The 25,289-nt window shown below is 40.8% G+C and overlaps 1 protein-coding gene across 5 annotated transcripts in view; it reads left to right on the top strand.

Moving 5' to 3' along the window:
• EPB41L2 (erythrocyte membrane protein band 4.1 like 2) overlaps window positions 1–24,389 on the top strand; it is a 238,778-nt gene extending 214,389 nt beyond the window's left edge. For 3 of the 5 annotated variants that reach the window (XM_062186758.1, XM_062186756.1, XM_062186755.1), the window contains 2 exons: window positions 1,685–1,793; window positions 23,143–24,388. In XM_062186758.1, coding sequence (XP_062042742.1) covers window positions 1,685–1,792 — 108 coding nt within the window. In that variant the 3' untranslated portion in view covers window position 1,793; window positions 23,143–24,388. Of the gene's footprint in view, window positions 1–1,684; window positions 1,794–23,142 lie in introns of all 5 variants that reach the window. The other 2 variants (XM_062186759.1, XM_062186757.1) reach the window with 2 other exon arrangements.
• The last annotated feature ends 900 nt before the right edge of the window (window positions 24,390–25,289 follow it).

The raw sequence follows: 25,289 nt of genomic DNA, 5'->3' as shown, positions 1-25,289 counted from the left end.
ACTGAGGCTCAAGGTTCTGTTCAGTAACCTCACAGCTGACAGACAATAGAATGCAAGGAAAAGTTTGGTTGGCTCCTTAGGAGATAGAGCCGAAGAAAAATTGCACTCCTAAGTTTCAAATGCATAGTTTCTGTATGAGATAATGGTGTTCCCTATTCTAGTAGAGTTTCTTTTTTGTTTTAGAATTCTTTCCTAGACTTTGAGTGTTGTGCTGTGGTGTTTTGTTTATTTATTTATTATTTATTGCTTTTTTCCCCAAAACATCTTAAGTAAAATGAACAGTTAAGAAAAGCATATTTCCCCTCTGAAAAATAGGATGTTTTCTGTTTGTCACAACACTTCCTTACGGTTTACTTTTGGATGAAACACAGAGCAACTCTGCCTTCTCCCCACTTGGTGCATGGGAGAGACCAAGACCCACTCAAGTTAGCCCCTGGGTCTGCCTCCTGCCCTGTGTGCTCTGGCTGCATGGCCTTGAGAAAGCCCCAGTAACTGCTGGCCCTTCAGGTGTTTCAGCTGGAGGGACCTGCACTTTATGATCTAAAGATGAGTCTGCCATATTACCGTTGCTACTCTTTGAGTTCTGTGTCTGGAACTAAAAAACAACTCGGACTCAGTTTCTCCAAGTATCCACTCACAGCACAGATCACTTCTGGTAACAAATGTATGTGGGGTTCTGTCACACACACCAAACAGGCAGTCAGTTTGTCACAGACATCAGCAGGCGTGCTGTAACCCACCCCCGTTCTGACACCATCTATTGGGAGTTAGCCTAGATCCCACAGGTTGGGGGCTCAGCCCCTCCTCCACTCCAGGTACTTTACCTAAGCTTCTGACCATCCCTGTGCAGGTGTGTTTACTTTGCTTGAGTGGCTCACAGAACTCAGGGAAACACTTTGCTAGTTTGTTAGATAAGATTACAAACATGCAGGTGAGCTAATCATGAAGCTGCAGGGTGAGGTATGGGAGAAGGGACTCAGCGCATCCACACCCTCTCTAGGCATCTCCATGTGTTCATCTGTCTGGAAGGTCCCGGAACCCTGCCCCAAGGATTCAGTTATTTCATTACCTATGCATTATTGCCGGTGGGCTGGGTAGGTAAACTCAGCCAGTCCTGTCCATGTAGATGTTTTGTTGGCCTCTTTGTGCAGCATTTCTTCTTCCAGTGCCCCTCCAGTATGAGAAGGAAATGAGGATCTGAAAGGCAAGGTGAGTTAGAAAAAGATGGGAAAGAGTGGGGCGTCTCTGACCCATCTTAGGGAAAAGAGTTAGGAGCCAAGAACTGTGGACAAAAACCAAAATTTTTATGAGTGTCCTAATGTTCCAGGGCCTTAGAGGTTCATAGATCTTTTTTCTGCAACATTTCAGTTCAACAGCCATTCTGGTTTTAGCAGTTACTGAGAGCCAAAGAGAGCGAGATGAGCAAGGCCTGGTCCCATCCCTTGGAGTTTCTGGAAGTGGGTGTCATTATTTGAAAGTGAACTGGAGAAATGAGAAACTTGGAAAAATGAAAAGCGTTTTCTAAAATGAACACTGAACCCATTTCAGATCTTCTTGCTTCCTCACATAAAGACGTAAGACCATACTGGCATAAGACTGAGGCCCAGCTGACAGGTGGGCATGTGTGTCTGTCCTGAGTGAGGCCTGCTCCTCAGCTCACGGCTGTTCTTTCCTGCCCTGGCAGGCGCTGGCTCAGGCCATCAGGGAAGCCAGAGAGCAGCACCCTGACATGGCAGTCACAAGAGTGGTTGTGCACAAAGAGACAGAGCTGGCGGATGAAGGGGAGGATTAAGGTAAGAGAGCCTGTGTCATCTGTGGAGGAATGTGAAACATAATTTGTATCTTTTTCCCTATCACCTAATTTTGTATCCAGTCTCATCCTACCATGTGAGTGTCCATGAAAATATTCTTAGAACAATGGAATTAAAAGACAAGGATTTTTTTTTTTTTTTGGGTGCAATAAAAATTGAAATCCGTGCATAGTTTTCTCCTAATACACATTTCCATGAACTTTTTGAAGATCCTTTTTACATCTGTTTTTTCAGACTGTTACTATCAGCAAATCTATCTACTTGGGTTCAAATTATTATGGTATGTCATATTGTATATCATAAACTATGGGCTGGCAGGTATGTAGTATCATTCACTGTGATTTATTGAGGGGCTACTAACAATGGACATTTGTCTGTTGGTTTACTCCTTATTAAGTACATTGGTATGCTTCAATGTTTATAGTGACTGAGGAACATGCTATTGCTCTCATTTAGATGAATTTTTTTTGAATAAAATATAGTAGGAATACGAGTGAAATCCTTTGAATGTAGACATTGAGTTTTTATGTCAGAGAATGACCTCTAAAGAAAAAAGACTGTGTTGACTATGTGAGACTAGAAAAGTTTAATCAAATCAATAAAAACAAAACTAAAGGGTAAATGATAGTTTTATATGCTTGGTAAAGAAAGAATTAATATTCAGATTTATATTAAGAAATCTAATGTGTGATTAAGAAAATTTAAACTCTGTAGTAGAAACAAACATGGACAGAGGATTAAGAAAACCACATGGAACTTAAGTTAGCAATAAATAAAAAATGTTTAGTTTCACAATTGCTTAAATCAGTACAAATTAAAAATCCACTGAACAAGTTTTCATCTACAGATTTGGCAAATTTTATGTTTTTGAACAGTGTTGGGCAGGTTGTGGGAGGAAAGTATACTTATTTTTTTAACTTTTATTTAATAAATATAAATTTCCAAAGTACAATTTTTGGATTATAGAGACTTTTTCCCCCATAACCACCCTCCCACCCTCAACCATCCCATTCTTCATCAAGATTCATTTGATCTTTATATACAGAAGATCAATTTAGTATATACTAAGTAAAGATTTCAACAGTTTGCATCCACACAGAAACACAGAATATAAAGTACTGTTTGAATACTAGTTATACCATTAATTCACATAGTATAACACATCAAGGACAGAGATCCTACATGGGGAGTAAGTGTACAGTGACTCCTGTTGTTGATTTACCAATTGACACTCTTGTTTATGGCGTCAGTAATCACCAGAGGCTCTTGTCATGAGCTGCCAAGGCTGTGGAAGCCTCTTGAGCTCACCAACTCTGATCTTATTTAGACAAGGCCATAGTCAAAGTGGAAATTCTCTCCTCCCTTCAGAGAAAGGTACCTCTTTCTTTGATGGCCTGTTCTTTCTGCTGGGATCTCACAGAGATCTTTCATTTAGGGTTTTTGTTTTTTTTTTTTTTTTTTTTTTTTTTTTTTTTTTTTTTTTTTTTTTTTTTTTGCCAGAGTGTCTTGGCTTTCCATGCCTGAAAAACTCTCATGAGCTTTTTTTTTTTTCTTTTTTTTTTTTTAAATGGTTTTTTTTTTGGACAGGCAGAGTGGATAGTGAGAGAGAGAGACAGAGAAGAAGGTCTTCCTTTTTGCTGTTGGTTCACCCTCCAATGGCCACTGCGGCCAGCGCATCTCGCTGATCCGAAGCCAGGAGCCAGGTGCTTCTCCTGGTCTCCCATGCGGGTGCAGGGCCCAAGCACTTAGGCCATCCTCCACGGCCTTCCCGGGCCATAGCAGAGAGCTGGCCTGGAAGAGGGGCAACCGGGATAGAATCCGGTGCCCCAACCGGGACTAGAACCCGGTGTGCCAGCGCTGCAAGGCAGAGGATTAGCCTGTTAAGCCGCGGCGCCAGCCTCTCATGAGCTTTTTAGCCAGATCTGAATGCCTTAAGGGCTGATTCTGAGGCCAGAGTGCTGTTTAGGACATCTGCCATTCTATGAGTCTGCTGTGTATCCCACTTCCCATGTTGGATTGTTCTCTCCTTTTTAATTCTCTCAGTTAGTATTAACAGACACTAGTCTGGTTTATGTGATCCCTTTGACACTTAATCCTATCATTATGATCAATTATGAAGTGAAACTGATCACTTGGACTAGTGAGATGGCATTGGTACATGCCACCTTGAGGGGATTGAATTGGAATCCCCGGCACGTTTCTAACTCTACCATTAGGGTGAGTCCGAGTGAGCATGTGCCGAAAGTATACTTATTTACTACTGTATAAATTGATAATATTTGCTGGAAGACAGTTTGGCAAAAACATATCTCAAAAAATACCCAAGCAGTTCTGCCTTTATTGGCCATTCTTATTTTCCCCTTCTATAAAAATACAAATGGCCAGAAAAGTTCAAACATTTCTGTGAAATGCTTATTCACCTCTCTTACTTGCTTTCTCTTTCTCTTGTTCTTTCATTCTTATTAATTGTTGATAGATTCTAGATACTAATCATTTGTCAGTTTTATGTCTTCCTCCCTGATAGAGTTGAATGTAGTTCATGTGATTGAACTGACCAAGCTTTTTCTTTATGATTTTGGCTTTTTCTGAGGTTTAAAAGATATTTTCCATGTAGGAATTTTAACATTGCTTTTCAGATATGTACTTCCAAAGTTTATTAAAATTGAAATTAAAATATAAGTTTATTTTGGTACAAAAAATTTGAAATCTATACATTTGAGGGCTATTTAAAAAGTTCAGAAAAATATGTGTTATGGAAAAACTGTATTAGTTGCAAAACTTTTCTGAACCAAAATAAAGTATCTTTTTATTCCACTTTCCCATGTGATCTGTGTTTGTTCTGTAAGTAGCCAATATTTCAGTACTGTTTATTGAAGAGCACATATATCAAGTAACCTACAATGTCATATATCAAGTTTCTACTATGTGTGGTTGTATTTCTGGCATTCTATTTACATTGATCCCAGTGTCTATCCAAGCTCCAGTGCCGTACACTTTTAATTACTACAGCTTTATGATGAGTCCTGATACTTGGGTTCTCTTATCCTCCTAGTTCTTCCCACCTACTCATCTACCAGTTGTGTTCTTTTTCTTCATTTTTGGAATTTCTGGTTCTAGGTAAATTTCAAAGTCAGATTACTGGGTTCTAAGATTAAACCCTATGGTGTTTTAATGGGAATTGCATCTACTCTGTAATTTAATATGAGAAAAATAACATCTTTGATATTAAATCTTGCTTTCAATGAGCATATCTCATTTCTGCATGTCTTCCTTAACATCTTTCAAAAAATTATATAATTTTTTACCAAATGAGGTACTAATCTTTTTTAGCTGTTACTAGAATAGATACAACTGACCATCCATACTGATCTTGTATCTGGTCACTTTATTGTTTATGCTTTAGATACTGCTTTCAAGATTGTATAATGGGCCTGCAAGCAAAAATGATTTAAAATTTTATCAAGAACAAAATATCCTGTTGCCTGAATAAATGTGCTGTGTTATGTGTCAGGGTGATCTTTTTAGTTTTTGAGATGTATTCCTTGATGGTTTGATATATGGAAGGCTAAAAATGTTCTTATGTAGGCTTTAGAAGATGGAGTGATGTGTTTTGTTTTGTTTTTTACTTAAGTTTTTTTCTTTTTGAAGAAGTTACAGAGAGAGGTAGAACCAGAGAGAGAGGTCTTCCATTCCATTGGTTCACTCCCCAAATGACTGCAGTGACCAGAGCTGAGCTGACCTGAAGCCAGGAGCTTCTTCTGGGTCTTCCATGCTGGTGCAGGGCCCCAAAGACTTGGGCCATCTTCTGCTGCTTTCCCAGGCCTTAACAGAGAGCTGGATCGGAAGAGGAGTAGCTGGGACTTGAACTGGCACCCATATGGGATGCTGGGGCTTTAACCTGCTGTGCCCCAGCACTGGCTCCAGAGTGGTGTGTTTTAATTTTTCCTGATAATCAAACTAGATGACACCAGGCAGTAGGATAGTGCAGTGTACCTTTCTTAACTCATAATTATATCCTTATTGTAAGATTGTAGTGAAATAATGAATGAGAAGATTGAGTTTTATACACATTCAAGCTGATGATACCAGGTTTTTTTCCCTCCACACTTTATAAATCAGTGACTTCTTAATCAGGAATATGAGATAAAAATTACTGACCACTCAGCATTACCAGTACCATCTTCACTTGTGGCATTTTCGTAAGTTCTTTTTTTGTTGTTGTTGTGTTTTAAAAATTTTTATTCTGTCAGTTAATATTTGCAGACACTAGTCTTGTTTATGTGATCCCTTTGACTCTTAGTCCTATCATTATGATCAATTGTGAACAGAAATTGATCACTTGGACTAGTGAGATGGCATTGGTACATGCCACCTTGATGGGATTGAAATATTAACTGATAGAATAAAAAAGGGAGAGAATGATCCAACATGGGAAGCGGGATACACAGCAGACTCATAGAATGGCAGATATCCTAAACAGCACTCTGGCCTCAGAATCAGCCCTTAAGGTATTGGGATCTGGCTGAAGAGAGTATTTCAGGCATGGAAAGCCAAGACACTCTGGCAAAAAAAAATAAAAATGACCTAAATGAAAGATCTCTGCGAGATCCCAGTGGAAAAAACAGGTCATCAAAGAAAGAGGTACCTTTCTCTGAAGGGAAGAGAGAACTTCCACTTTGACTATGGCCTTGTCTAAATATGATCAGAGTCGGCAAACTCAAAAGGCCTCCATAGCCTTGGCAACTCATTACAAGGGCCTAGGGTGATTACTGATGCCATAAACAAGAGTGTCAATTGTTAAGTCAACAACAGGAGTCACTGTGCACTTACTTCTCATGTAGGATCTTTGTCCTTAATGTGCTGTACATTGTGATTTAATGCTGTTACTAGTACTCAAATAGTATTTTACACTTTGTGTTTCTGTGTGGGTGCAAGCTGTTAAAAGTTTTACTTAATATATACTAAATTGATCTTATGTATATAAAGATAATTGAAAATGAATTTTGATGTGAAAGGAAGGGGAGAAGGAGTGGGAGAGGGGAGGTTTGCGGGTGGGAGGGAAGTTATGGGGGGGGGGGGAGCCATTGTAATCCATAAGCTGTACTTTGGAAATTTATATTCATTAAATAAAAGTTAAAATAAAAAATTATTTATTTATTGAAAGTCAGAGTTAGAGAGGAAGAGACACACAGGCATCTTCCATCCACTGGTTCACTCCCCAGTTGGCCGGAGCCAGGTGTGGCTTCTTCAAGGCCTCCCATGTGGGTGGCAGGGGCCCAAGCTCTTCGGCCATTTTCTGCTGCTTTTCCCAGGCTGTTAGCAGGGAGCTGGATTGGAAGTGAAGCAGCCAGACACGAACCAGTGCCCATTTAGGCTGCTGGCATTGTAGGTGGCAGCTTTACCTGCTATGCCACAATGCCAGCCCCTGTTTTTCTAAGAAGTAGAGTGGGAGCAGAAAGCTCCCATCCACTGGTTCACTTCTCTAATGCCCACATTGTCCAGGATTGGACTGGTCCTAAGATTTTAGCCTGTAATGTAATCCAGGCCCCCTGTGTGGGTGGCAGGAACCCAATTACCCGAGGTATACCTCTTGCCTGCCAGGATCTGGATGGCAGGAGAATGGAGTCAGGAGCCGGAGCTAGGTGTCAAGCCCAGGTACTCCATTAAGGGGCACGCTAACCTGCATTTTAACCACTAGGCTAAACTCCTGCACCGATAGGTTTTTATGTAATTCCTGGAATCTTATGTTCATTTTTATAATGTCTGTTCACATACACAAAACTTTTGAGGTTTATGCATGTCGGAAACTATAAGCAGCCTTTTAAAGGGATTTAGGAGTTTAAAGTGTTAACTTACATGTAAGGTGAGCAATTTAGACAAATTTGTAAACATTCCTTTAACCATTCAAATATATTCCAATGAGCTCTCTCTGGATGTGCTAGGGTAGGGCTTGGCATTGTGGATTCAGAAGTTGATAAAACAAATTAGCCTGGTTCCTCAGAGAGGACGTGCCAGGAAGAGTGGTAGGAATATTAACAAGCAATTGCAAATGTGATCAGTGCTCCCAAAGAAATAGACTGCTGTGCAAGAACAAAGAAAATAGGGACCTTAAGTGTTACCTATTACTTGAGAAATGAGGCTGGAGTTTAAAAGCTGAAGAATGAATAGGAGTCACCTCCAGGTCTCAGTCACTTCAGCATCTCCACCCCCTACTGGTTGCAGCTTGCCCTTGAAAGATAGCCTTTGCCGGTGACTGTTAGAGCAGGGAGGAGTGTGTTTCCGCTCTCTCAGCTCCCTCTGGCTGCCCTGTCAGGATCCCACAGAGGCAGCAGGTGGGCCGAGGTAGCCAGCAGGACTAGGACAATGTCTGAATCCTGGAAAAGAGCTCTTTGCAATGTGTCTGCCCCATCTCCCTTTCTCAGGCACATAAAGCTGCTCCCCTGACCCAACCTTGCTCTGGGGAGTAGCTCTGAGCTTTTGATCAACCCTTGGCGAGTGGGGAGGAGGGAGTAAGCAGACAGATAGTCAAAGAACAGCCTGTAGCAAAGGAACTTCCCAAGTCTGCCTTTTCCAGCGGTGCTGGCCAGCTGCGAGGCAGAGAGGAGCTAAAGGCAAACTCTGCTAACACGTCAGGGCAGCACTTCACTATCTCTTTGTAACTTCATTATGTCTTTCCAAGGACTATTCCCTCCTGCCAATTAATCCCAAATGCACATTTATAGGTCCTCAAATGGATGCAAAGTATTACTGATCTTGTCACACTGGATGGTGTCAGGAGGGAGAAGGGATCCAGGCATGGTGTTGTGGTCCATGTGGTCTCAGAAAGAATGAGGCATGGGAGAGGAAGCCCAGGGCACCACAAGCTCTCAGACCCATACTTCAGTGAGCCTCACGGACTCCTAGTGTAGTAAAAATGGGAGCAGTGAGCAGCCTAAGGATGAAATGAGGAGGAGCAACTCCTCATCTAGTCACTCATTTTAGTGTTCTTTATACAAATAGTATTGTATGTGTACAAATAGTAGGGTGTAATTTATTGTTTTATTTTAAAAATATCAAATGCAATAAATCAGTGGTAGCAGAGGAGGGAGTTTCTAGTTTGTAATGTGAGAATAAAAAGGAGAGATCTAAAAGTCGGGAAGGGGCATCAGAGATGGCTTTTCACTTAAGCTTCATGGTGAGTAGAGCTTAACTATGAAGTAAGGAGTGGTGGGGGCCATTTTAGGAAGGACTGGGAGTCTTGAACCTGACGCTGTAGGTACAGTGCAAAATTGGGTATAGCTGAATTGCAGGGTTCTGAAGGAGAGGGATGGAGAGGAATGAAGGTGGGGAGAGGACAGAGACTGGATCCTAAAGTCTTCTAAGCCAAGCAAAAGACACTGAGCTATTCCTGAAAGCCGTGGGGTACCCCTTGGCTGTTTATGAGAGATGGTCAGCAGGTAAAGTTTTGTAACTTAGTGATGGTTGGCATGAGGAAGTTAGTGCCTTGAGAAGGTAGACTAGGTAGCATAGGTAGGAAGGTAGCATAGGACAATCACATGTTTCGCTTGGGCTTCATCTGTCTTGGACAAAGGAGTTGATGGTGGCACCTGTAATAGAGTCCTGTGCTATGCTATAGTGGTCCCTCCCCTGTCCCCTCCCCTGTCTTGGAACAGGGGGGCTGTTCAAGGACTCCTGGCTGATGTCTGAAGCTGGATACTACTGAATGCTATGCAATGGCACTTCAGAAAATTCACGGAAATGGAATTAAAAGTTGATTTTGGTGCCAACACTTTAAAATCCATACATATAAGGAGTCTTTTTTTTTAAAGATTTATTTAGTTTTTTGAAAATTAGAATTACAGACACAGGGAGAGACAAGAGAGAGATTCCATCTGCTGGTTCACTCTCCAGATGGCTATACCAGCCGGAGCCAGATCAGGCCAAAGCCAGGAGCTAGCGCTTCTTCCAGGTCTCCCACAAGGGAAACAGGGCCCAAGCAGTTGGGCCATCTTCTGCTGCTTTTCCAGACCATTAGCAGGGAGCTGGATCAGAAGTGGAACAGCTAGCAATCAAACCAACACCCGTATGTCATTCTGGCATTGCAGGCGGTACCTTTTACCTGCTTTGCCACAATTCTGGCCTGATGGGGTTCTTTTTAAAATTCTAATTGCTAGTGCTGCAATTACTAAAAACCTGTTGCCATTCCCTTGAAGCTCTTGGGTATATCCTGAGTCCCAGCCCCAATCCACAACAATAAATTTGTAGCGTTGCTTTTGGTACTATTGTGTGGACACAAACATTAGTTTCTAAACAAGATAATAACATGTTCAGGCCAGTGTTTCAGAGTCAGGGTGATATCTGAGGTTTCAAACCATTGAACTCATATGCCAAGCAGGGAATTAGCATTATCTAGCTGGCTTGACATGGGCTGAACTGAGCGCAAGCTAATCATGAGCTACCCATTAACATGTGATGCTGTCAGGCATCACTCTGTCCTTTGAACAGAAGCAAATCCTATTGATATCCAGAAAACTGTTTTCAGGGCAGGAGGCAATTCTTCAGGCATACCAAAAGTATTGCATTTGCCTAGTTGTATTAGTCACAAGCCTAAGATGAACACCTTATTACAGCTTAGTTTTCAACACAGGTTAATCATACCTGAAATGAAGATGATTTCTACATAGGAATAAAAAGTCAGTTGGGGTTTAGTGAGCTTTAGGCACAGCCAGTTTGAATTCTGAAATGCTATGATTGTTCTAATTTAACTTTTATGAATCTGACAGGTGTTATCAGTGAGTCAGCTTCAATATATTTGAACTACTCCACTAAAGAGGTACTGGATGCTGCTGCTGCTGCTGCTGCTGTGCATTCATTAGCACAGTTAGTGATTCATCCCCTGGGTTTTCTCTGGCATACGGGTACTAGAGTGCAAATGAAACAGTATTGGGAGGGAGTCATAAAAGAGAGGTTCTAACTTTAAAAAAATTGTTTTTGTTTGGGAGGAGAGAAATACAGACACAGCTCCCATGCCCTGGTCCACTCCTCAGGTGCCTGGGGTCCAGGAACTCAATCGAGGCCTCCCATGGGAGTAACGGGGCCCAACCATTTGAGCCATCATTGCTGCTTTCTCTCGGGGCATATTAGCAGGAAGCTGGAACCAGAGCAGGGCCAGGATTTGAATCAGGCACTCTGAAATGGGATGCAAGCATCCCAAGTGGCATCTTAACTGCTGTAGCAAACACTTGCTTCCAGGAGGGTAGAATTTTTAAAAAGGGGAAGACTAGAAAATTAAGTGACCTGGAGGCCGGCACCGTGGCACACTAGGTTAATCCTCCGCCCATGGCACCTGCATCCTATATGGGCGCCGGTTCTAGTCTTGGCTGCTTCTCTTCCAATCCAGCTCTCTGCTGTGGCCTGGGAAAGCAGGAGAAGATGGCCCAAGTCCTTGGGCTTCTGCACCCATGTGGGAAGACCTGGAAGAAGCTCCTGGCTCCAGGCTCCTAGCTTTGGATCAGTGAAGCTCCAGCCGTTGTGGCCATTTGGGGAGTAAACCAATGGAAGGAAGACCTTTCTCTGTGTCTCTCCCTCTCACTGTCTGTAATGCTACCTCTCAAATAAATAAATAAATAAATAAAATCTTGTTTAAAAAAAAGAAAATTAAGTGACCTGTAAGTCCTCTGTTCCCAGAAGTAAATAATTGCCTATTTCAATGCATATGTGTGTACATGCTCACACGCCTCCTCTCCTAGTACATATGCGTGTACACTCACATGTCTTCTCTCCCAGTGCGTGTGTGTATATACATTCGAACTGCCTCTCCCAGTGCATATGTGTGTGTATACACTCACATGTCTTCCCTCCCAGTGTGTGTGTGTATTCACTGAAACCTCCTCCTCCTGTCTCAGTGCATATGTGTGCATACACGCTTATATGCCTCCCCTCTCAGTGCTTGTGTGTGTATATACTCACACACCTCCTTTCCCAGTGCTTACGTGTATACACTCACACACATCTGTTTACAAAGGCTGGTTTGGGGATTCTGTTGCATATCCTGTTTTTTTTTTTTTTTTCTGTCCATCTGAAAGTACATTGTAAATATCATCTTGTCATTACTTCATGATTTTTCAGAAGCCATTGAGTGGCTGCCTGGTGGTTTACATAAATGACCCCTAATTAAATATTTCCCAGTTTTCACAGTCACACACATAGCTGCCAAGATTATACTTCTGTGTACATTTTTTTTTTTTTTTTTTTGGACAGGCAGAGTTAGAGAGACAGACAGAGAGAAAGGTCTTCCTTTTTGTTGGTTCACCCCCCAAATGGCCACTACAGCTGGCGCCTGCGCCGATCCGAAGTCAGGAGCCAGGTGCTTCCTCCTGGTCTCCTATGCGGGTGCAGGGCCCAAGCACTTGGGCTATCCTCCACCGCCTTCCCGGGCCACAGCAGAGAGCTGGACTGGAAGAGGAGCAACTGGGACTAGAACCCGGGGTGCCGGCACCGCAAGCGGAGGATTAGCCAAGTGAGCCACAACGCCGGCCCTGTGTACATTTTTGTGTGTTAGTCTTAAAAATTACAGTTGATATGCTACCCAGAGTTTTTGACATGTTGCCAAATGGCTCTCCTTCAAAATTCTGCATATTTATCCTGGTACCAGCAATGTATGAGCACGTCTGTGTCCCCACATTCTGTGGTTACTAACTGTTGTAAGACATTTTAGAACATCTTTGCCAGTACAATTAGGAAAGAGCATTTGATCTACCCTCTCCCCTTTTCTTCAAAGTTTGAAGATAGTTTTTTACGTTGTATTTTGTGTAGCTAGCAAGGTTGGGATATACATTCTGACTTAGATTCCTTTCAACTACCAGTTTCTGTCCTTAAACCATTTTTCTATTCGGGTTTTTATTAACTTTTTTGTCTTATGGATTTATTACCATTCTTAACCACTTAGTCACAAATGCTGCATTTCTACCCTCCTCCCCCAATCTTTTACTATTAAAAATGGCACCACAAAGCAGGCAGGGAGCCAGACAAAACTGACAAATTGGAGACATGCAGTCCATGTCCAGAATTTTTTTTTCCTTTTCTTCTCAAACAGTATATTTTAATATTTGAATGAACTATAAGTGCTTAAAATTGGAAGCTCTCCAACAATTTCAGGAAAATCAGACGTTCTGACAGCATTGAGCATGTTTTCCCTCAAGGGCCCAGTGCTAAAGCTAAGTGGGAGCCACCCTTAGCCTAGAGAAGAGCTCTCTTCATCCCCACAGTGCACTGGGGCCTCTTGCCTCTTGTCCTCACACTGAGGCCCTTGGTGCCCAGTCTCTTTGCTTGTGTATGTTGCCCACGCCCACCTGGCCTCTGAGGGGCTTGGTGGGAATGGTATGACTTTGTTACCTTATTCGAGGACGTGTTTAAGAGTGTGGCAATTTTGAAAATATTTAATGCTAAACTATATGTAGAGCATCTTTGTCTCCCCTCCCCAACCTTTTTATGAGGAAGTAGGTTCCCAGAGATTAAATTAACTTCCCAAAGATCACTTTCATGCTGGAATCATAAAATACCCCTCATATGCAGAGTTAACTATAGATTCATTTCTCTCGAGAACTTTTCTGTTAGACCTCCCAGTGGTGATTTCTGAGACTTGTGAACGTTGTGGATGGCATCAGGAGGGAATGTTGCTGTAGTGGTATATGTGTTTGTATGTGTGCTGGGGGTAGTGGAGTGCAGGTTGTCCTTAAGATCCTCCTGTCCTCTTAGAGAGTAAATGCCAAGGGCCTCTTCACCCTCTCATAATCAAAATAGTTGTGTTTAACATTAGAGCAACAGACCATATAGGCCCATTCTGTCCAGTGTGGTAGCCAATACCCATATGAGGCTCTTAAGCATTTGACATATGGATAGTCAAAGTTGGGATGTATTGAAGTATAAAATACATACTGGATTTCAAAGATCTAAGAAAAAAATAAATGCTCTAATTTTTTCATTCATTTCTTATTAAAATAATAACTTGGAACATAATGGGTTAAGTAAATGATATTAAAATTAAATATACATGTTTGTTTTTATGTTTTAAGTTGTGACTTATAAAAAATTTGAAATACTTAAATGGCTCACATTCCTGGTTCCACATTGTTTTTCTCTGGGAAAGAAAATTAATGTGGTGCAGTATAAATTTAAGATTATGTATGTATGTTTATGAGAGTGTGTGTGTGTTAGGCAGGGGAGTAGGGTTTTGTTTAAGATATTATCCTTCCTGGGGCCGGTGCCATGGCTCACTTGGTTGGTCCTCTGCTGTGGCCCGGGAGGGCAGTGGAGGCCCAGGTCCTTGGGCCCTGCACCCGCATGGAAGACCAGGAGGAAGCACCTGGCTCCTGGCTTCGAATCAGCGCGGTGCGCCGCCCATAGCAGCCATTTGGGGGGTGAACCAACAGAAGGAAGACCTTTCTCTCTGTCTCTTTCTCTCTCTCTCTCTCTCACCGTCTATGACTCTACCTGTCAAATTAAAATAAATAAATAAATAAGATATTATCCTTCTTGAACTTTAAGAGGAAAAGTTGGTAAGTGGAAAAGATGTGTCTAGAGATTAATTCTTTTGCTGCCTACTAACCTTTCTATTAAGAAAAAAGCAAAGCATAAACTCAAGTTCTGCTCAACCATGATTCAAAGATGTTTCTTCTCCTAAAAGATAAAGGTTTAATACCAAGTTTCTTTTTAAGCTCAGATGTTACAGAAAAAATGTTTTCATATCACTACCTACCTAGTTTATGAACTTAAGATTGACAAAAGCTTAGCTGGAATAAAATGTACTGAGTTTAACCTTGCTGTAGTCCATTGGTTGTTTAAAAGAAGTTTTGACACTTCTGTAGAATGCTTTTATATTGAATTCCCACAAGATTTGACCTAGCAGAGTGAACCAGAAAACCTTACTAGCTTTAGGGCAAAAATCTAACCAGTTACAGAAATCTTGGTTGTAGCTTTAGAAATTTGGGAAAACTAGTTTTTGAAAGAAATGAGACCTCCTGGATATCATAGATACAGTTAGTCAAACAAAGAGAACAGAAAAATGAACTCAACCTTTTAGCACTTAAGCAAGATCAACAGATGAAAGTAATGGTGAAAATGGGGATTAGGGCTCTGTTCATAGAGATGGAAAGGCAAGTTTTTTGTTTGTTTCCATCCAAAAGCCACTGTTCTTCAGCCTTACATTGCAAGTTAGTACCTGTTACTTTCAGTCATGGATTCATGAACATGAGAGCACTTCAGAAAGTTCTTGGGAAAAGTAGCATTAAAAGTTGTTTATTTTGGTGCAAACATTTTTGAAATCTGTTAATTATTTTTTTCATAATATGCATGTTCCATGAACTTTTTGAAGACCGCTTGTATACCTTGTGGGCCTACCAAGTTTAAGGGACTATGAGAGTTCTATATGAGAGAGGCATAGGAAAATGCATGCAGACAACATATAGAGTAAAAAAGTGTTTGAAGAGAAGGCTAGATAAAAGGCTGTGAACATTGAAATGAGAAATTCTTATTGGCAAACCAGGAAAATCTTCCCCCAAGAAGGTAACAGGAGAGCTCTCCTGTGTGGAGCACTGGCGAGGATTTGGATACAGGAGATTGGGCAGAAAGGGATAAGAAAAACAGTAGATTGGCTCTCAGGAAGAACAGATCTACGCTGGCCCACTGTCCATTTCCCAGCAAAGCTGGAAACATGCGTTGAAGGCAAATTACAAAGGGTCTTAAGTTCCATGTCAGTCCACGTTAGACTTCACACTGCATCCCACAGGATATCTGAATATGGGAGTAGCATTTTCAGCAATGCCAGTTTATCAGTTATGTGTAGGATTGACCAATGAGGTGCTGCATTAGATAAAGTTCTTGGTTACACTGCTACAGGTAATTATTAATAGGGATACTGAACCGGACACCCCTATCTTTGAGAGTGGAATTAAGTTTAATTTGAAAGCAAAACTCAGGACTGAAATATCATATCTGAAAATCTATTAAAATAATAACAAATATTTATGGGGTGCCTATTCTGTGCTGGGCTTTGCATTCAGAGGTTTGCCATTTGTTCCCAGTTAGTTCCCAGAATCATCTGTGACGTTCATGCCTGAAAAGATTCAGCTCTTTGCCCACAGTGGTGAGTGACAGAGCCAGAGCACCCCTCAGTCAGTCCCAGTCTGCTGCACACTGCTTTGCGGAGGATTCATCATGGGGATCTCTCAAATAATAAACTCCTATTGGTGTATGTGAAATACAATTCACTTTAGAAAAATTTATTTTTACAAAAGCCTTTGAAGTTGCAACCTTGATATAAAGCTAAGTGAAGAAGAACTATATTTTATAAAATAATTATGTTGGAAAAAAATGAAGTATTGTTGGTGCCTTTCTTACATGCCAGAAAATATAGAAGTAGAGAAAGTAAAGTGATGAATTTAAATTTGAGTGAATAACTGAGAAATTCTAAGTTGCCTCATCCTTTAACTGTAACTTGTGCTCTTGAGGTATAACTGATGATGTTTCATTTGAGAGAACATTTTGAAAAAGCATGGCAATACTAGTTGTTTGAGTGACTTGAATGTCTAGTGTAAATTTATAATATAAAACTTAGCTTTAAAGAAAATCCATGTGATTGGGCTGATGAGATCGCTGACAGCTCACTCCTCAAAAGCAAAGGAGTATAACTGACTCAGAGAGCTAGAGAGAACAGAGTAGGAGATACTGTTTCTGGAAATCTCCAAGGGGAGACAGATGCAGCTGTGTAAAAGGTAGGCATGTCTTTAAACACAAACAGAACAACACCAACAAAAATATTTTGGGAAAGCATTCCCAAAACTGACTCTTCTGAGAGCAACCGTTTTTAATTTTTTTTTTTTAAAGATTCGTTTGTTTATTTTAAAGAGTTACACACAGAGAGAAGGAGAGGCAGAGAGAGAGAGAGAGAGAAAGAGCACGAGAGAGCGAGCTTCCATCTGCTGGTTCACTCCCCAACTGGCCGCAACAGCGGGAGCTGTGCCTATCTGAAGCCAGGAGCCAGGAGCTTCTTCCGGGTCTCCCATGTGGGTGTACGGGCCCAAGGACCTGGGCCATCTTGTACTGCTTTCCCAGGCCATAGCAAAGAGCTGGATCGGAAGTGGAGCAGCCGGGTCTTGAACCGGCGCCCATATGGGATGCTGACACTGCAGGCAGTGGCTTAACCCATTATGCCACAGCGCTGGCCCCACCATGCTTTAATTGTGATTCAAACAAACTTTTAGCTGAACTTTTGTCCTTGAGGTGAAATTGTGTTTCCATATATGCCAATGAGCATAACAGACAGCATTCATTCTGAGAACCCAGGGCTCAGGCTAGCCCAGTCCTGAAAAGCCTAAACATGAGACCTGGCCTCACAAGGCACCACAGGTCAGCCAGGTGGGCAGACGGGCTCCTACTAGTGCTAATGTTTTCCAGAAACCCAGGAGAAGCAGAAACATTTTGATGATGTATTTGCAGAATGGGTGCTGCTAAACTTCACTGGACTGAGAAGGAAAACACACTAGATTTAATTTTCCCTTCTCTATTCAGCGTGTGTGAATGTAGATTTGCGAGAGAAGACAGCAGTACAAACAGGGTAGAACGAGCAGATTCCCTATAAGGATTTCTGAAGCTTATTGACATCAGGACTACTTCCACATGCCTATAAACTATTGAAGAACCCAAATAGCTTTTGTTTCTATGAATTCTATCTATTTAAATTGGCCACATTATAAGTCAAAATAGAGAAATCTTAAATATTCAAGTTAAAAATAATCTCTTAGTGAAAGAGGCATGTCTGAACAGGCTGTGTAATACTGTGTGGTTCCAACTATATGACATCCTGGAAAAGGCAAAGTGATTGAGACATTAAAAGGGTCAGCGGTGGCCACTGATCTCATCAGAAGAGCCTTTAATATCGGGACGCTCTCAAGCTGCTCATGGCATAAACGTTGTTTCTCAAGGCTCTCACTTCTACCTGAGCGCCTGAATTTTATTACTGCCAACAAGTCCTGTCAGTTGTTTTCCTTGAAGTGTGACAGGCTTTTGATTTTAAGAAAATGTCTGCCAGATACCCAAATTGAATAACAGTTTGTCAATAATCCTCTCAAGTAAAACAGGTGTTTTTAGGAAAACAGCAGCTTCTTCAATTCAGACATTCATACGAATGCTTTTCCTGTAGGCTCTGTTGTGGGTCTCCATGCAGTGGAGGTGTTGCATGCATGCTTTGTTTCACCCCACAGCTTATTAAAAGGACATGCACTCAAGGGTTGAGATGTCAGAAAATTCTCTGTCGTCAAGGACATTCTTGGCGAAGATGACTTTCTTCCTGTTGCCCTGAGAGCATGCTGGTCAGGAGTGCAGTGATTGGGAACAGCTGTTTAGCCTCGTGCTTAAGACATACGAGTGCCCGGGTTTGATAGCCACGCTCTGCTCTGCTCTACTCCCGATCCGGCTTCCTCCTAATGCACACCCTGGGAAGTAGTGCTGATGGATCAAGTAGTTGGGTCCTTCCCACTCACCTAGGAGATTGGATTGCATTCCCTCTCTGCAGCTTTGGCCCGGCCTAGGCACACCCTTTGTGGACTTTTGGGGAGTGAAACCCAGTGGATGACAGCTAGCGTTCTCTTTCTCTCCCCCTCCCTTTCTCCCTCCTGCAAGTGATTTCCAGTACAGTTTGCTACTGTTTTGACCTATGCTAAGCCGCCTCTTGGTTTCCTCAGCATTGTTGTTGCCCCGTGGTGAGAATGTGAACAGTCTTCCAGGGCAGATCTAAGTGAGCTTATGCAAATACTTTAACTCTGTACCCACAAAAGAGTCTCGGCAACCCCATGTGTGGAGCCCATGCTTCATCTATATTATAGTGCCAGTACAAACAGTTTAGCAGTTGACTGTTTCCTGGACTAACCTGATGGAATTTAACATACTTACAGGTTTTTGCTCCAGGATTCTTAGAATTGATGGAAAATTCTGCTTAAAATTTTGAAATCAAACGTGCAAATTGAGACCCAAAGAAGAATAAAATGAAAGTTGGCATTAGAAACAATTCAAATCCATAACATATTTAAGATTGAAATTTACATCCAAGTGCTGGGACCTCATTTTTCTTTAGATAATTGCAAATAATTGCAATATCTCCTCTAAATGTTTTATTACTGTTTTCAGTATATCTAATTTCAAATATCTAATTAGGGGCTGGTTTTGTGGCTCGGCAGGTCTACCATTTACAACTCTGTCATCTCATATTAGAAGTGCCAGTTCAAGTCTGGCTGCTCCATTTCTGAACCAGCTCCTTGCTTAATGTGCCTAGAAAAGAAGCAGAATACCCCAAAGTGCTTGTGCCCACGTGGGAGTCCTGGATGGTATTCTAGGCTCCTGGCTTCAGCCTGGCCCAGCTGTGGCTGCGGCAGCCATTTGGGGAGTGAACCACTCTCTGTCACTCTGCCTTTCAAATAAATAAATGAACAAATCCCCTTTTTATAAAAATATTTGATTACTGCTCTATCATATTTAATCTGAAGAACTTTTCTTTGTTATTTACTTGGTTTTCCTGTATTATTTTCATGTTTTTATTGAGACCACTTAAAGACAGCGTTTCTAATGGTTGATGTCAAAATGCTTTTTAAAGTGAGCTTACACAATCAGTTACTGGAGTTGAACGCTCACTCTCATATGTGAGCCCCTTGTCTCTGGAAACCGAAATTATGCTTTTCAAATGAGATCGTAGGACTTCATTGTTTTCCTTACTGTTCAGTAGGCGCCCTGGGAAAGCTGAGTAAGACTCTCTGAATCTGTTGTGATGGCGGCTTAAAGCACGGAATGCAACTGACATGTCTCCTGGAAGAATTTGGACACAGAACTAGAGGTTCATTAGATGAAATTTAGCTACATTGACCTGTTCTCATGTCAGCCCAAAGATGGGGACATGGGCTAGGCAGTGTGGCTGAAGTAGTTAGCAGTGTTTACTAACATTGAATGGTCTAGGGCCAGGAAACTGAAACATGGAAATGAAGCACTGATTTGGGTGTTTCTGTGTACCTGACCACAATTCTAATACGTAAAGTGTAATCCATATACTTAGTTAGCTATATAATCTTACCCAAACTCAAGGTGAACCTTATGATATTATAAAGGTGAAAATAATCGTTACTGGCTATTGGTATATAAAGACAAAGTAAAGATGTCCAAATTTTGTGAATGAGTAAAATTCAAACTTTTTTTTTAAAGTGTAAGAAAATAAAGAATTCTTAAAAACTTTATACCTGTTACGTGAAGAGCTAGTGCCTAGTTTGCCATTTGGTTGAGATATGTCACAATTTTTTAGTCCAGTCTGTAAGTTTTTTTCGGGCTAAATGACTGGACCTTTTAAAGTGCTGATGCCATGTACCTAAGGCATTAGTGATCCCATCGTTATTTTCTCTTCTTCTCAGCTGAAAAGCTAAATGTGTGTTTAGTATTTAGGAGCACATTTCTGTACCAAAGCAGTCAAAAAAGATATGTAGATGTGTAAATTAAACACTTCATACAGCAAGTTCTGACCTCAGAGTTACCCTTGATTATTGCTTTTTAAAGAATGAAAAAAAAAATGCATTGAGCATTGAAATTGCAATAAATTTAATTTTCTTTCTGAAAACTGCTTAGAAACATGAGAACACATCAATATCATTTGTATTTGCTGTCAGAAAGATAGTTTAATGTACTTTCTACTGTTTGTGAATTAATGGAAATAGTATTTGAGTTCATATGGGTGTATCTGTCTTTTTCTACATATTCAGTAAATGTTGAAGATTTTTGAGCTCAAGATCTATTACCTTCAATTTATATATATATATGTATATATATACCCAATTTCCTGTACAACTGAAGCAATTTAAATTTTAGCTTTGCTTTAAAAATTTATGATTTATTATAATTTTTATTTTTGTTGAAAATCAAGTCAAAGAAATGGTGACCTGAAGCCTAGAAAAAATTGGAGAGTAGAATTCCAAACCTTCTTTTTGTAGGTTTTGAGACACTGGTCACATCAAGGGTTTGTTTTCTAGAACATAAACTAGGCAAAATAGCATCTGTTGTTGTTCAACAACAACAACAATAAATGTGTATTCACTAAGCAAAGCACATAGAGATATCAGCTTTCACAGAACAAGAATAGCTAGAGTAGCTTTTATGATTGAAGGCCTTGTATTACTCACAAATCCAATTTGATTGATAGTTTTATTCCTTTCCATTCACTGACCCACATGTCTTTTTGTAATTACTACCCTAAAGAAAAACAAAAACTGTTTTTTCCATTGATTTTTTTTTCTTGCCTAGAATCAAGCAGAAGTGCTAATGAATAATGAAATAGCCTAAGGCAGACAACAGAGTGGAAAACCATGTAGTTGATTAATCAATCTGTCCTTAATAATCAAGAGGCTACAATATTATCTGTGAGAAATCTAAATGGTGAGGAGTTTTTTCCATTAACACAAGACTTAATTTTATCTAACTAGAAGTGTACATCCTAATTGACTTTGGGACCAGTATCTCTTGAAAAGTAAATTAATTACCATTCTCCGCTGCCCCCTGTAATTACCTACCATTTGCCAAACCTTCCAACCGAGCTGAAATAGAAAATGAAACAACTCTTTTCTCTTCGTGAGACAGTGCATCATCATCATCATCTTTTCTCAGTCCTGTTTCCTGTCTGCCTACATTTGATTGTGGGCTTCTTCAAGGCTGTGTCTTTCATTTTCCCTACACTCAGGTGAGACTTAGTTCCATCTTTTGTTTTCACTGTCCCTTGGCTGCCAGCTCCCCAGTTCACATCCTTCATCCTAAGGCCTCACCCAGGTTCTAAGACAGTCATCCTCTGTCCCTTTTTGAGGTGCCAGACTCCAAACCTTACAGTCCTCTCTGATACCTCCTCCTCAGTTACTACACTCTGATTCTTCTTCAGTTGTGCCTCTCAAAATTCATCTTTTTCACCTGATTTCTTTAGCCACCACTCGTGTTTGGGTCCATGCCGTCTCACAATAATACTTGACATTTGTCATCTTCCTCCTCCAGTGGCCCTCCACCTGGTGTTCTGCATGTACCACCATCTGCCTTCCGCCTGCTCATCACAGGGAAGCCGTAGTGGTGTCTTTAAAGCATAAATCAGACCATGCCAAACTCTTCCTTAAAACCAAGGAGGAACCATCCTGACCTCCTTCCTGCACTGTTACCCTGCCTGACCTGGCCATCTCCATGCTCTTTCAGCTGACTTTTTCTAAAATCTATTAGATGAAGTTCTTTCTTAGGCTAGTGTTAAAGAATAGACCTACAATTTCTTACCTTATCGTTCATTACCTACTATCCCAATACTTAATTTTAACAATACCCAATTTTTCACTGTCCTATTCCTATGTATTTCTCCGTCCTCCTTTCCACAAACAGCTTGACTTCCATTTTACTATTATAATGCCATGTGCTTTTTCACTTTTATGCCTCTTTATTCTGTTCTCACCATCTGAAGGATCCTGGGTTCTTTTCAGTGAAGTCATAGTGGACTTTGGCTTCCCTGCTCCTTATGTGCAGCTTTGTAATCTCTGTTGATTTCTGTTTTAGATTCACAGCAGTTTTCCTTTATGTTATTGGGGGATATATTCCATTACCCCGGTGGGTGCCTGAAACCATGGCTAGTACTGAACTCCAGTGGAGTTTTTCCTTTGATAGCTGCTCTGGCATACTCAAGCACCAGCATCACTACTCCTGTGCTTTGGGGCCATTATTAAGTAAAATAGTGGCTACTTGAACGTGAGCAACATGATGTTATGACTGTCGCCTCTATAACTGACTTGGCTGCTGAATGATTAACTGGTAGGTGGCATATGTGGGTATGCTGGGCAGAGGCATGACTCACCAATGAGATGGGGCTGGGCTGGGTGGGACTGCACAAGATTTTATCTCGCATCTCAGAAGAGCCCATAATTTAAAATTTAAGAATTGTTGATTTCTAGAATTTCCCACTTAACAACATTTGGGCCATAGTTAACAGCAGTGGACTGAAATTAAAACCTCACATAAGGGAGAATTTTTTAGTGTATAATATGAATCATTTCTGTGTTGTTAATTCTTTTGCCATATACTCTCACTTGCCTGTTATTTCCATTGTACTTGTCCATCCTCTATAGAGATTTTAAGGCTTTGAGTTTAGAATATCCTCTCATGCTTGACTTCTAGCCAACATTATTTACCATGAAACTAAGCAGATAGCTGTTGATTACATGATTGGAAATGTGATGAATGTTATTTAAAAGCTTTTCCAGGTCTCTGTTTTTGGAATATTTAAGCTTTGTCTCTTTTTCTCTCCTAGGAAGTCATTTTTTAAACAACATTCATCTTTGTGAACCTGAAGAATTTTGACCATTCAGTCTTAATGCCACACCACTACTCCAGCAAATTTGTGCTACAACTGGTAACAATGACCAGAAGCCTGAAGAATTAAAATGCCAACACCAAACTTTACCTTAACAGCTCTGGTCCACACTGTTCCCATGCATTTTAATATATTATTTTGTTTTATAACCACTTCTAAATATTCTTGGTTCTTTTTTTTTAATTGAAGCATTTTTTTTGTTTTGTTTCCTGTTTACTTTGTGTGCAACTACCTGCTTTTTATGACTCATTTGATCAAATGACAGTGAACAAAGCCAGCCCAAGCTGGTAGGGTGCTGTTCACTTGAACAGGTGCTGTTGTGCGGAAAGGAAACTCTGTGACTAATTTAGATAGCGGTTTTCCTTCTTCCAGGTTTTTTTCCATTGAATTCTTACAGTAAATATTTACAGTTTTCAGATTGCAGTAAATATACTGTATAAGAAAATATTAATACAGATTAAAAACGTTTCTTACATCTTGAAAATTTTCTAATGCTTGAGAATTTCACTGGGGATGTTTTTTGTATTGAACCCTTTTGACTTTCCAGTCCGGTGATTTTTTACTTTTAGTGGAGAGTCGGAGAATCTCCAGACTGGAGAATTATAAAGAAGTTCGCTGACCATGCACTGTGTTTAGAGACCCTATCCCGCCACAGTGCCAGTGCTTCTCAGACACTTGCTCTTCGACAGCATTCCAGAGCAGGAGGGAGGAGCAAGACAAAGCTGTTTCCTCCCTTCTACTAAAAAATTCAGGCAGCTTAAAACCTTAGTGCTTTCTTTCCTAACGTATCCATATTTCAACACTTCCCATTGGGTAGGACACTTGCTTTGTATTAAACCTGTTTGTGTACATGTAAAACTGACCTTTGTTACTGAGCAGGTATATCTCTTTCAGATAGTTTGATGATTCACACCGGTTTGAGGATGAGGACGCTGGGAGAGGGTAGGGGGAGCTGTGGTGGTTTTTTGTTGGTGACAAGAAAGCTATACCATTTAAAGCTGACACCAGAGACCTGATAGGGACTTATTAACTGCATTGAACATTTTCTCCTTTGCTTTTGACTCTATGTATAGTTACAAAGCCAGATTAGATTTATAGCAGCTTCAAGTTGTATTAAATGATATTTTGCTTTCTGTAATACTGTTATAAAATAAAGTTTGTTTATTCTCCAAACTTGTTGCTTCTCTTTTTATAAAAGTTAAAAAATAAACTCAAGTGTTATTTTCCATCAGAAGCCCTACTGTTGTTTGGAATGCTGCAGTTTGAAAATCTGTTTCAGCTCTATAATCCAGTGGAGCTGCCAGCATCACTGATTTGAAATGGTAAAAGCAGTGTTGCAAGTTGGTAGATCTAAGGTTTAGTGACCAGATTTCTTCTGCCTAGTTAAATAACCCACCCCAGCATTTACACATTCTCCAAGGATATTTGTGCTAGATTTCTTTGTGTACTTTTTGCTTTGTTTTCTGGAAATGTCTTAGCCAAGCCACCTGGGATCCCACTCCTCTGCTTCGAGTCCTAGTTCACTTCCCGCCTGCCGTCCCTTCATGTAACAGGCAGGGCAGACTCTTCTGGGGCTGTGCACTTAACTGAGGTGGCTCACTGTTGCAGCTTTCTCTGAGGCACACAACTTGCTTCATTTTCTTTTCAGTGCTGTACATCAAATGGCCCACAGAGTTTATTCATTTAAAAATGTTCTGTAGAATTTCTCTAGTCATATAAAGTGAGTGCATTAAAATACAATTGGCTACACTGTTGTCTTTGAGATCTACTCCAACTAAATTACCTCTCAGCTTGTGAAAGGCCTTTCTCACTTTCTTTTAAACTTAGAACAAAAACAACAACTTCCTGGAGAAGCCTGTCTCGGCAAGCAAAGCCAGAGAAATGTTATGGAGCCAAGTGTCCTTCTGTGGATAGATGACTCTTCAGAAAGCTTCGGTGTACGACAAGAATCGTGGGTGGATCCCCTGAGGGTGTTTGAGAACCATATCCTTCCATACTTCAAATGCTATGGCAGTGATAGAAAGTTTGTCTTCACAGCTCCCTTGGAGCAGCAAATGCAGCGTTTGGTTAGGGCTCAGGACAGG

The sequence above is a fragment of the Lepus europaeus genome, chromosome 3 (assembly GCF_033115175.1).
Source record: "Lepus europaeus isolate LE1 chromosome 3, mLepTim1.pri, whole genome shotgun sequence".
Taxonomy (NCBI): Eukaryota; Metazoa; Chordata; class Mammalia; order Lagomorpha; family Leporidae; genus Lepus; species Lepus europaeus.
This window is presented reverse-complemented; position numbering and strand designations above follow the sequence as displayed.